The 12,501-nt window shown below is 52.4% G+C and overlaps 1 protein-coding gene across 4 annotated transcripts in view; it reads left to right on the top strand.

The window, feature by feature from the left end:
• NHSL1 (NHS like 1) overlaps window positions 1–12,466 on the top strand; it is a 287,111-nt gene extending 274,645 nt beyond the window's left edge. For all 4 annotated transcript variants that reach the window (XM_062186828.1, XM_062186832.1, XM_062186829.1 and 1 more), the window contains 3 exons: window positions 573–3,713; window positions 4,216–4,348; window positions 9,719–12,466. In XM_062186828.1, the coding sequence (XP_062042812.1) occupies window positions 573–3,713; window positions 4,216–4,348; window positions 9,719–10,424 (3,980 nt within the window). In that variant the 3' untranslated portion in view covers window positions 10,425–12,466. The remainder of the gene's footprint in view (window positions 1–572; window positions 3,714–4,215; window positions 4,349–9,718) is intronic.
• Window positions 12,467–12,501: the final 35 nt, after the last annotated feature.

Below are 12,501 nucleotides of genomic sequence, written 5' to 3'. Positions count from 1 at the left end.
TTGCTCTTGAATCTTGAATGTCACCAACAGACAGCCGATAATGGCTTAAGATGGATAATGACATGTATGAAGCACAGATGGGCCTCCAAGGCAATTTTCTCTTTCTTAGGAGTTTCTTCCGACATGAAGAATTTATTTCATTAGCACTGTTTTGTACCAATATCCCTTCTAAATGGTACCTGGGTGGCCCTCTTGCCTGCCTTCAGGTAACATGGTCACTTGCTCAGTCGGCTGGTGCCAAGAGGCTGCATGGAGTCTTTGCTGCCAAGTGGCTATTTGAGCAGTAGCTTCTACGCAGGGGACTCAGCAGCTTTGAACTTGAAGGCTGTCCCTGAGAATTCCACATGCAGCACCCAATTTGAAGTACAATTAAGACAAGTACATGGGTTTTTACTTTAGAAGGTATCAGGAGCTATTAAACTCACTGAAGTAAAAGAAAGTAAAATAGAAAAGGTTTTGGAGTTTGCTGTGATGTTTAAAATCACAGCGCAGCCAGAATAGGGTGAGTGCACAGGGGTGACCTGTAGGTTTGTGTTTGCAGGTAACAGAGTCTCTTTCTGCTTTGTCTGCAGCGTCCGGCACCAGCCAGGAGGACATCGGTGGCCACTCTGTGTCCACCCCTGAGCACTACTCTACACTAGGAAGGCTTGATGGCTACCACCTTACTGGGCAGCGCTCGGAAACCCGGGACTCCAGCAGCCAGACCGAGGACATGAAGGTGGTGCCACCTTCCGTGAGAAGAATCAGGGCATATAAGGGGCAAGGCATCGCTGCCCAGATGAGCCACCTCCCAGGCTCTTCCGGGAACATGTCAGTGCTGAGCGACTCAGCGGGGGTCGTACTCCCCTCTCGCCTGGATGGCGATGCCGGCTTCCGTAGTCTCCCACGCTCTGGGGCCAGGACACGCGTTCAGTCCCTTGAGTCACGGCTGGGTGCCCTGGGCCCTGCAGAAGAGGTGGCCGGCACTCTCCCCTACCACAGGGGTAACTTACAAGTCGATGAAAACGTGGCTCCTCCAGGAGGTGTCTCGAGGACTGGAATGCTTCTGAGACCCCGATCCCAGGAGCTGAGGCCCTTGGAGAGTGAAAACCTCACCAGCCCGGCATGTGTGGTCTCTCCCCATGCCAGCTACTCCACCAGCATCATCCCCAACGCCACGCTGTCCTCCTCCTCGGAGGTCATCGCCATCCACAGTGCTCAGAGTGCAGGGCAGCTGGACAGTAGAATTACCAGCTCGTTGTCATACCCGAAGGTCACACCCAGAGACAACCTCGCCGCCAGGCGTGCTGCGAAGGATGGCCATCAGCCTCCCAGTGGTCACTGGAGTGGCGGCCCCACCATCATCCTTTCACAGGCCTTAGACCCTCGGGGCCCAGGGCTGTCCCTCTGTGATTCAGCAAATAGGGAGAACGGGGCCCACGTGGTGCCCTATCACTGTAGGAACAATCTGAGCTTCCCAGGCCACGCCCAGGAGGTGGATGCCAAGAGCGAATCCAGTTCTTCAGGGGGCAGAGGGCACGGCTCATCCGAGCCCTGGGAATCCCAAGCCTCGGGTCCTGGCCGTGCATCCCCGCTGAAGCCATATCCAGCCACTCCGGGTTACTCCACTCCCACAAGTAACATGAGCAGCGGCAGTTTGGACAACAAGGAAGACGGCGGCTCCGTGTATTCGGAGGACCACGAGGGCTCCTCCCCGTCGCTGCTGCGCACGGACTCTGCGCGTGGGTCTGGCCACCTGGGCAGTAGCGCTGAAGGTTTTGGGAACCCCAGGCACAGCGTGGTCAATGTCTTCGATGGCAGAGCTCAGAAAAGCCAGGGGGACCGGCCCCATGATCACGATAAATGCCTTTCGAGAAACATCTCTCTGAAGAAAGCCAAGAAGCCTCCCCTGCCACCATCCCGGACAGACTCCCTCCGCAGGGGCCCCAAGAAGAGCGGCCAGGCCAATGGGCAGGTGCTCAGTGAGAGCCTGATCGCCACGCTCCAGCACTCGCTGCAGCTGAGCCTGCCGGGCAGGGGCGGCAGCTCGCCCTCGCAGAGCCCCTGCAGCGACCTGGAGGAGCCCTGGCTGCCGCGCTCGCGGAGCCAGAGCACGGTCAGCGCTGGCAGCAGCCTGGCCTCTGCCACCACCGCCAACGTGCACTCCCCGTGTGGGGCCACGCCGTCACAGAGCGACACGAGCAGCGTCAAGTCCGAGTACACCGACCCCTGGGGCTACTACATCGACTACACCAGCATGAGCGAACACCCGGGGAACCCAGGGGTGCCCACGGCCAACGGGCCAGTGCGCCTGGTCCCTGAGGGGGCCAGGGCCGCGGTGCCCCCCATGTCCAGTGCCTCCACCAAGCCAAAGATCCCGTCGCCGGAGAAGTCCCACCGAGTCACCTCCCCGTCCAGTGGGTACTCCAGCCAGTCCAACACACCCACCGCGCTCACCCCGGTGCCCGTGTTCCTCAAGTCAGCATCGCCCGCCAACGGCAAGGGCAAGGCCAAGCCCAAGGTGCCGGAGAGGAAGTCCTCTCTGATCTCGTCCGTGTCCGTCTCCTCCTCGTCCACCTCGCTCTCCTCCAACGCCTCCACTGAAGGCAGCGGCACCGTGAAGCGGCTGGAGCCGGCCCCGGCCTCGCCGCCTGCTCCCCCTGCCGCCTGCCCTCCGGGCTCCCCTCTGCCTCGCTCTCCGGTGTTCCCCCCTCCGCCACCAGAAGCCCTGGCGCCCTTCTGCTCCCCGACCTCCGACGCGGGCTTTCCGCCTCCCCCACCGCTCAGCCCTCTGCTCCCAGAGGCAGCGGCTTCTCTGCCGGCGCCGCCTCCTCTCCTGCCACCCTCGGAGCCCCCGCCTGCCCCACCGCTGGACCCCATATTCCTGAAGGACCCCAGGCCCTCACTGAGGAGCTCCAGCCAGCCCGAGCCCCTCCGGGACACCTTGAGGTCGCCTCCCAACAAGGAGGAGAGCAGCAGGCCCTCCCTGCCGCTCATCACCACCGAGGTGCTGCAGATGGTACAGTTGAGGCCGGTGAGGAAGAGCCCGGACGCCAAGGCGGCATCGGTGCCCGAGCGCGCGGCTCAGGAACAAGGAACCCCAGCCGCTCCGCAGTACCACTTAAAGCCATCTGCCGTTCTGAAAGCCCGAAATAGCATAAATGAAATGGAGAGCGAAAGCCAGCCTGCCTCCCTGAGGAGCTCGCTTCCGACGCCTGCCAAGAGCTCCAGTCAGGGTGACCATGACCGAGCAGCAGAGTGGGGCGGCCCTCCGAGTCGCAGCCATGGAGCTCCGTGCCCGGCAGCCGGCGAGGCAGAGTCTCAGCCTGGCCCCAGGACCGCCCCCCTCGCAGACTCTTCTCCCAGCAGGAAGCCACCCCCCATTTCCAAGAAGCCCAAACTGTTCCTGGTGGTGCCACCTCCGCAGAGAGATTGCGCCGCGGAGCCTGTGGAGAACGTGAGCGCTGCCTTCCGAGCCGCCCCCAGCCCCAGCAGGACTGAGGAGGGCTCCGTGCACAGCCAAGGGGCCCCTGCCAGCTCTCATGAGCCAGACCCCAGCAGCTCGATTCTGGAGGCAGGCGCTGCAGGACCCGAGCCCCCCGTCACAGTGGAAGCCGATGTCCCCATGGTACAGCCCGAGTCCTTGCCAACCCCCAAGCAGGACGAGCCAGCCGAGAGTAGTGCGGATGATGGGGGCAACGTGGAGAGCAGCCTGTCTCACCAGAGCACAGAAGGTAAGCCTGGCTCCCTATCCCGTGCCCTCTGCAGCCCAGCCCCATCGGGCTGTGCAGCACTCGCTGGTGAGAACGCAGAGGGACCCCTTTGCATCCGTGGGCTTCTCACACGGGAGGTTACCAACTTTGCATCTTAGGAACTGTAGTGAGGCTCCCGGATCAAGGGAAGAGCTTGCAGAAGGGGTGATCTGCAGCGGGCTGGCTATTAAGCAGCCATGCGTAATCTCCCTTCTGAAGAGCTGCGAAGAAACGCTACTACAAAATGGAAAAGCGATCCAGTGCGGCTTCTGTGTGTTGGCAGCAAAGGATGAGCTCTGGCTCTCACGCTGCTGTCTTTTTGCTCCATCCTTGTAAATTCTCAGACCCCAGACCTGCTGTGTCCCAGACCTGGGTGTCTCCTGCTGTCAGCGGCGGCAGGCAGGGAACCGTGTGTCCAGGAGCTTGGGGAAGGGCTGGGACTCGGTAGTTTCTGTGATCTTGTGTTGTCTCCTCGCTCCTCTAGCTGAGTTGCTGGAGCCCGACTCAGGCGGGGCTGCCTCCGAGTCCGGTGAGCCCGCTAAGGAAGACGGCAGTGATGAGGTGATGGCCCCCAGCCGGCCCAGGACCACCGAGGACCTTTTTGCAGCTATTCACAGGTATACAAAGCCCCTCCCCTCGCTTTAACCCACTTTGTAGTTCCTTTCTGCCAAACGGCTCCTCTGTTTTGTTTCTTCCCATTCACGACTCATTAACCTTGTCCCTGATTTGTTTAAGTCTCTCTGCACTTGTATTTCTCGAATTTCTGTCTTAGTTTGTTCCACTGATTTTTATAATGACATTGGGGACAGAGGCTCCACACAGCACCTTCTGGCAGGCACTGATCTTACTGGCAGGAGCCGCAATGTGTCAGTCATGTGGCAGTGTTTACGAGACTTGGCTTAAAGCCGCCCGCGGCCGGTCCAGGATGAACCACCGTGTTCTGTGTGCTGGAGGTGCAGCCTGGCTCGGCAGGACTCCTTTCCAGGAGTGTTTTCGTTCATTATAATTTTTTTGCATTTCACGGAAAAACAAGGATTTCACAGTGTGATTTCTTTGGCTGCCTCAATATTTCAATAAAAAGAGTGCATCTTTTTTTTGTATAGGAGCAGAAGGAAATGTGCCTGCTACAATGTACTGGTAGTGCCACCTGCTGGCCAATGAAATTGTGGGCTCTACAAACTAGACAGGGTAAAAATGTTTTAGAGTAACTGCCAGAACTGTTCCACTTTGGATATGTGGTTGCCTTGAAGAGTAAATACGGCTTGGCACTGATGTTTTTTAGTTTATTGCAGCATTTTTCTGTTTGTAAGTAGCTGAAAGCTCCTATACCCGGATCATTGCACAGACTGATTAGCTTTAATGTGTGTGTGTGTGTGTGTGCATGCGCATGCGCTTTACGTTGTTAATGCCACGTAAACCTTTTGCCGCCTCCTGCACGTCTTCTCCACCATGTTTTCAGGTAACTCCTGTGAATGCCCTTGTGCCACCAGGGGCTTTTGTTTTGCCCTGAATGCAGGTCTGCTTTTCCTCCCTTCTGAAGCAAAGCAGCCTATAAAATCACTTTATTCTTTGCCTAAATAGCCGCATTCCGGCACTGTTTTCCCACTCCTTGGAATGTAACTGAATGAGATCAGAAGCTTGGAGCTGTCTGGGACTCTATCGCGACAGAGACATACCTAACTTTTGGGGGGCGTCCCAGGCTGCTGAGTTCAGGTGTTTGTCTGCTGGGAATCGCATTCTTTACCTCCCAGCTCCACGTGGCCGTAAACGCTCCTCCCTTTAACATTGTCGGACTGGTCCCGTCTTTCTAAAGTCTCCTTAGAGATGGAAAGCTGCCTGGTTGTCCGCTCCTTCCTCACAACAGGCAAACATCCCCTCAATCCAACTTGAGTGGCACTTCCAGAAGTTTACCCAGATGTTTCTAACTTGAACTGTGCTATACGCATAGTAAGCATTCAATAAATATTTTCTGAATTAAATGAGGCCAATTGGAATTTAACTGTTAGGACCTCCTTCCGAGACTCAGAGTCTTTCATTTAGCATGGTATGCATCACTGGCTAAATATACAGGAACATATATCTGTAATAGCACTCCACAGAGAAGACTGGTGTTGCCTGGTCGCTCTGTGTACTAAATACTTGTTCTCAAGGAAACCCAACTGTTGTGAGGCCAAATGGCTGCATTCTTTTCCTAAAAATATGCCAGCGGCCTCTTCTATATTATTATTTTGGCAACCTTCTTAAGGCACTGAAAAAATAGGACTGTTCCTTCCAGAAGGCTGCATCCCCTGCAGATGTAGAGTTTAAGCAGGCTGTATTACTCTGGATGTGAATGAGAGAGGGAGGGCAGGCAGGCCTTAGGAACCTGGCCCAAGAGAGAGCCAGGAAGCACGCTGGTTTCTACTGCAGCAGTGATACTGTATCAGGGCTCATCAAAAAGTTCCTGGGAAATTATGCACGGCCTTCAAGATTGTATGCACTAAAAGAAACTTAGTTTGAACTCCATTTCTCCATGAGGTTTTGGAAGTCTTCTCATGTTAGCAGATCTGCTCAAAATCCTCCGAAAGGCTGTGATTTCTAGGTCTTGGCTTCTCATGTCCTCCAGCGCCTAAACTCATAATTCACAATAAAGCCTCTCTGAATTGAAACAGAGCTTCCAAATGTTATCATGCAAATTAATTCACTTCAGATTTAAAGCCAGATGGAGAATGTAGAACACCAGTTGAGGTGTGAAGTTTTTATATTTATTGAAATAATTAGTTTTAAGCCAATGTTAACTGTTTAAGTACTTTTTATAGCCATCTTCTTTAGAAATGCATACATCTATAAATGTACACACACATCTTTGTGTGTGTGTGTGTGTGTAGAAAAAGGAAATAAAAGATATAAGTTTATTTTGTTGCGGAAACATTTGAAGACTATGCAGTGTTTTCATAGTATACATTTTCCATGAAGTTTTAGAAGAGCCCCTTGTGTCTATGTATATGGAGAACTGTAACATTTAGATTTAGTTCTCCTTTTTTTTTTAGATTTATTTATTTATTTATTTATTTTAAAGTCAAAGTTACACAGAGAGAGAAGGGGAGGCAGAGAGAGAGGGAGAGAGATCTTCCATGCACTGATTCACTCCCCAGATGGTGCAAAGGCTAGAGCTGTACCAATCTGAAGCCAGGAGCTGGGAGCTTCTTCCAGATCTCCCATGTTGGTGCAGGGGCCCTAGGACTATGGGCCATCTACTGCTTTCCCAGGCAATAGCAGAGGGCTGGATTGGAAATGGAGCAGCCGAGACTCAAACCAGCACCCAACAGTGCTTTTATAAATTCTCATCTCCTGTCTTACTTCTAATTTATAATTAAAAGCCATAATTTATTTTTTCTTAAATATGTATTTATTTACTTGAAAGGCAGAGTTACAGAGAGTAACTTCCATCTGTGGGTTCACTCCACAAATGGCTACAATTGCTAGGCCGAAGCCAGGAGCCTGGAACTCCATCCAGGTGTCCCACGTGGGGAGCAGGGACCCAGGTACTTGGGCCATCTTTGCTGCTTTCGTAGGGGCATCAGCAGGGAACTGGATTGGAAGTGAAGCAGTCAGGACTCAAACCAGCATTCATATGGGATGCCAGCACCGCAGGCAGCTGCTTAGCCCACTGCACTACAGCGCCGGCTGGCCCTAGGCTAGACCATTTCAGAGGTCCTTTGCAGCTCTAGAATTTGGAGATGTTATTATTTCCATTGCTTTCTAGCCAGTGTTTAACTTACAGCAGAGCACTGCTCTTGCTGACCACGGAGCCACAGTATTACAGGCCACAGTGTGCCGTCCCGGAAGGGCTGGGGCACTGTCAGCTTGGGCTACCCCCTGCCCCTTTTTTTTCCATCCTCTGCTTTGGTGGATTCTTTGCGGCCAGAGGCTAGAGACATCCTGGCAGCAGCAAAGCCTAGGGTAGCCAACATGGACCTCCCTCTGTCTTGCTGTTCAAGCCACATGAAAACTCAAGCCTGACCTGCTGGCAGGAAGGGAGGATCCTGTCCCTAAATCACATGCACAGTTTCCTTAAGTACTTTCTCTATGCCTAACCCTTTTTTGCTGTTACTGCCTTCAAATGTATTAACAAACTGGACTTTCCACTGTCTTTCTCCTTTTCTGATAGGAAATAATATTGGAGATTTTGGGTTGTGTTTCAATTTGAGAGAGGGAGAGAGAAGACAGATGCTCCCATCTGCTGGTTTACTCTCTAAGTGCCCCCGACGGTGCTAGGATGAGGGTTGAAGCCAGGAGATGGGAACTCTGGGAAATCAGTCCAGGTCTCCCAGTTGGCAGGAACCCAACTCCTTAAGCTATCACTGCTGCTTCCAAGGGTCTGCTGAGCCGGAAGCGGGGGTCAGGAGTGGAGCTGGGCTTCAAACCCAGGCACTCCAGCATGGGAGGCAGGTGCATTAACCACTCGGCCAAACGCCCACCCCAGGACCAGATTTCGACTTGGTCACTGTCACAATATGGAGTTTTAACAGTGGGATTTAACCGAGGCATACATAACCCCAGAGGTTCCCTGTCTCATTTAATCCTCACCACCTAATGAGGTTGGCATTGTCACCCCTGTTTTACAAGTGTGGGAAGTGAGGTACACCATGGCTGGGGAAGTTATCCCCTGTCACACAACTAGAAGTCAGCAGTGCTAAAATTCATAGGGTTTAGGGGGTTTTTTTATGTGTTTTTTTTTTTTAATATTTATTTGTTTAAAAGCATTACAGAGAGATCTTCCAGCCACTGATTCATTCCCCATATTGCTATAATGGTCAGGGCTGGGCCAGGCCAAAGTCTAGAGCCAGGAGCTTCATCAGGTCTCCCACATGGGTGGCAGGGCCCCAAACATTTGGACCATCTTCCACTGCTTTCCCAGACCATTCATGGAGCTGGATCAGAGTGGAGCAGCTGGGACATGAACCAGTGCCCATATGTGGTGCCAGCATTGCAGGTGATGGCTTTACCTGCCACGCCATAACACCAGCCCCAGGATTCAGGTCTTAATCTGTATGTACAGATGTCATATCTCAACCTGTTCCTGCTGTATACTGTAGATTAAGAAAAAAGTCCATGCTTAGTTTTTTCATAATATGTATTTTCCTTTTAGCTATTTTTTAAAATGAAGCTTTTTTTTTTTTAATCACCAGATTCACCTTTCTTTAAAAGATTTGTTTATTTGCAAGGCAGAATGAGAGAGAGAGAGAGAGCGTGCTCCCTTGCACTGGTTCACTCTCCATACTCTTGCTGTAGCCTTGGGGCAGGGTCCAAAGCAGGGAGCAGGGACTCGGCCCACTTCTTCCTGCTGGAAACCCCAGCTACCTTAGCCAGCGCCACCGCTTCCCAGGAGGTGCATTAGCAGGAAGCTGGAGCCGGGAGCCGGAGCGGGGTGTCCACCCCCGGTATTCCCACATGGGGCTGTGCATGCCCGAATGACAGGCAGCCTAACCCTTAGGATAAATGCCTGCCCTTGCCTTCTTACCTCGGTGTCACTAGCTGTGGAAAGCCCCTTGAAGAGTGACATTGAGAGCAAGACATCCCCACAGGAAACCCTCTACCTCCCCTGACTGGCCCCCGGCTCCCGCCCTGCACCCCCTGCCCTCATCTTCTTGACCAGTGTGAAGTTCCCTGGAGTCGGGCATGGGACAGGAACTGGCACAGGGTACTCTGGTTTTCAGGAAAGCCGGAGCTGCAGGCCGCTAAGAGCCGAGGAGGACTGTTTTTGTGGCAGGTTCTAGAAGGACCGAGAACGTACCTGTGTCAGCTTGTTCCAGGGCCTGGTTAATGATCATTGCGGGTGGCCGTGGACCCTCGTGGTACTAGCAGCCGGCTACTGTGTGTGTGTTGGGGAGTGGGGCACTAAGATCATTGTTTTAAGCAAGCCTTTAGTGGCGGTGACTCGTGATGCCAGCAGAGGGGTGGCTGTGGCCGAGTTAACATTTACCTCGCTTGTTCTCAAATCTCAGATCCAAAAGGAAAGTCCTTGGCCGCAAAGATTCCGACGAGGATCACTCCCGAAACCACTCTCCCTCCCCGCCCGTCACGCCCACCGGCTCCGCCCCAAGCCTGGCCTCCCCCAAGCAGGTGGGGTCCATTCAGAGAAGCGTGCGGAAGAGCAGCACCAGCAGCGACAACTTCAAAGCTCTCCTCCTGAAGAAGGGCAGCCGCTCCGACACGGGCGCGCGCATGTCCGCGGCGGAGATGCTCAAGAACACTGACCCCAGGTTCCAGAGGTCCAGGTCGGAGCCTTCGCCTGACACCCCCGAGAGCCCGTCCAGCTGCTCCCCGAGCAAGAACAGAAAGGCCCAGGAGGAGTGGGCCAGGAGCGAAGGCCTCATGCCGCGGAGCCTGTCCTTCTCGGGCCCCAGGTATGGCCGCAGCCGAGCGCCGCCCTCGGCAGCCAGCAGCAGGTACAGCGTGCGCAATCGCATCCAGAGCAGCCCCATGACGGTCATCTCAGAGGGAGAGGGGGAAGGCGTGGAGCCCACGGACCACAGAGCTCGCCACGGCCTGGCCGCTGCGAAGGGACGTTCTCTGGACGGACTGGCAGGGGATGCGATGGACCAGGAGGGGGTTCTGTTGCGAGGCGTGGAGCCTGCAGATGGGACGGCAGGTGCAGAGGACGGCGGTCCATCAGAACAGCATGGAGGTGCCCGGGAGGAGGAGGGTTAGGGAGAACCCCCCGGGGAACGGGGAGCTGGGCAGTCAATGCATAGCTCTGGGAGGCCCACGGGCCCTTTCCTGCCTTGCCCAGGATCGGATCACACTCAGTGTGTCTGTGTTGTGGGCCCCAGTGCACAGGCCTGCACCTAAAGAGGGGGTCATTTCAGACTCACCTGCCACTTGCCCTGTGGCTTCAAAGCAAGTAGAAGCTTCAACTTCGGAAAGTGCTTCCTGGGGAAGATTTTTTTTTTTTTTTTTTGTATTCTTATTTGCTAAATGCTGGGGGTATATGTGGGGCATGTGTGTGCATTTTGAACACTTTTCTATTTTTAAGAAACACACACATAGCATTAGGGAAGTAGGAGCCAGAACGGCAGAGGTAAACCAGGTAGAGGAAGGGAGTCTACAGGTGGATGGAAATGAGGGAGCTCCCAGAGCTGGGAAAAGTCCAGGGCTGCAAAGAAGGGGGTGCTGGGTTGGCCAGTTCTGAAGGCGCAGACCACATGGACATTGGTGGAGTGCACTGCGGCCACGAGGCTGGGCATGGGGGACGCAAAGAAGCTGCAACAGGGCTTCTATGATGCTTTGGTTCAGGTACTTTTTTCTGGGAGGGGGGGAAGGTTTTTGTTTCTTTTTTTGTAAAAATGATCAACTTGGAAGTGGCAACACCATAGAACTTGGTGCCCGCTGCTGTGCAGCCACAGATGCTCCAATTGGAGCCAGACTTTTAGAAGCGTGGGTAATTTTTAGATGCATTTCCCCCCTGGAGTAGCAGCCAAGACCTTCTTTGAGAATTGAACTGATGGTGTAGACACTGACAGTGTAGACAAGACAGGGGGAGGGGGGAGAAGTGCAGGAAGGGGTGGGGCGACGTGATACACTGCTGGGATTTGTTTCCTGCTTATTGAATAAAATTATTTTTCAGAATTAAATTTGAAAACTTGCACTATAGAACTGAACTGTGGGTGGAGCTTTTCTTTTACAACAGTTTTTTACTCGAGTTTTAACTCCATTTGGCAATTTCTTATCACTTGAAATATCAACATTTGCTAACTTGTGGATATCCTTTTGGTTACACCAAAGAAAAAAGATGGCTATTTTTTCCTTAAGCTGCCTGCAGTTTTCATGACCTAACTTGGAAAGGTTTATCAAAAATCTATTATATATTATCACACTTTGAAGAAAATACTGAATAGCTCTTGTTAGTCAAATAAACTGATAAAAACTGGTAGGGCTTGGCTATCAATTGGCCCTAGGAAATGAGTTGTTAGATTAAAAAGTGTTTTTTTTCTTTTTGCATCCTTTGGTTTGTGTGTTTTTGTATTTGTGCATAATTGAGTTGCTAATCACCTTCTAATCTTCTCCAAGCCAAGTTTCAACACTTTCAGGCACAGGAGAGAAGTGTGTACTGTATTTATTTTAATGTAATGTTCTTGTGACCCTCACCCTCACTCCCGCCCAGCTTCTGTGTACCTGGACTCCTTTATTTGTGACTTAAATAAAGCAGAGTCTTGTCCTGTTCATTAGGACTTTGGATGACAATGCTGAGATTCTTGGTCTAAATCCAGTGCAGCTACCAGTTGATCTCTTTGTCTCTCTTCCTCTCTCTCTCTCTTTCTCTTTCTCTCTCTCTCTCTCCTATAAAACTATCATCTGAAAGTTGGGCTGCACAAACTGCTTATGAAATACAACTTCAGGTGTCCATTTATGATGTGTCTTTGAGGCAAAACAAAACTAAAGAATCAAGACTTTCTGAAGAACACAATACACTCACACAGTCAGAAACCAAGAGCTGACAATTGGCCAAAGGCAGAAGGGCTCCCTGTCACTTGGAGCCACTGTCTGCTTCCACCTTGGTGCCAGAATCATTTCTTCCACATTTTAGGAGTGACATTGGCTTTGGAGTAGCAGATCGTCTTCTCACTATCTAAAAGCAGATTAGAATGTACGTGGATATCAGAAACCTTTGCCTGAATGTCTAAGTTGTTTATTCGAAGGTAAGACAAGCAACATTCAGACTAATTATAAGACTATGAAAGCTCCCCATTTTAAAAGAGAAATTTACATTAGTTCTAAATTTGCTTTG

This window comes from Lepus europaeus, chromosome 3 (assembly GCF_033115175.1).
Source record: "Lepus europaeus isolate LE1 chromosome 3, mLepTim1.pri, whole genome shotgun sequence".
Taxonomy (NCBI): Eukaryota; Metazoa; Chordata; class Mammalia; order Lagomorpha; family Leporidae; genus Lepus; species Lepus europaeus.
The sequence above is the reverse complement of the archived record's forward strand: the minus strand, read 5'-3'. Positions and strand labels throughout refer to the sequence as shown.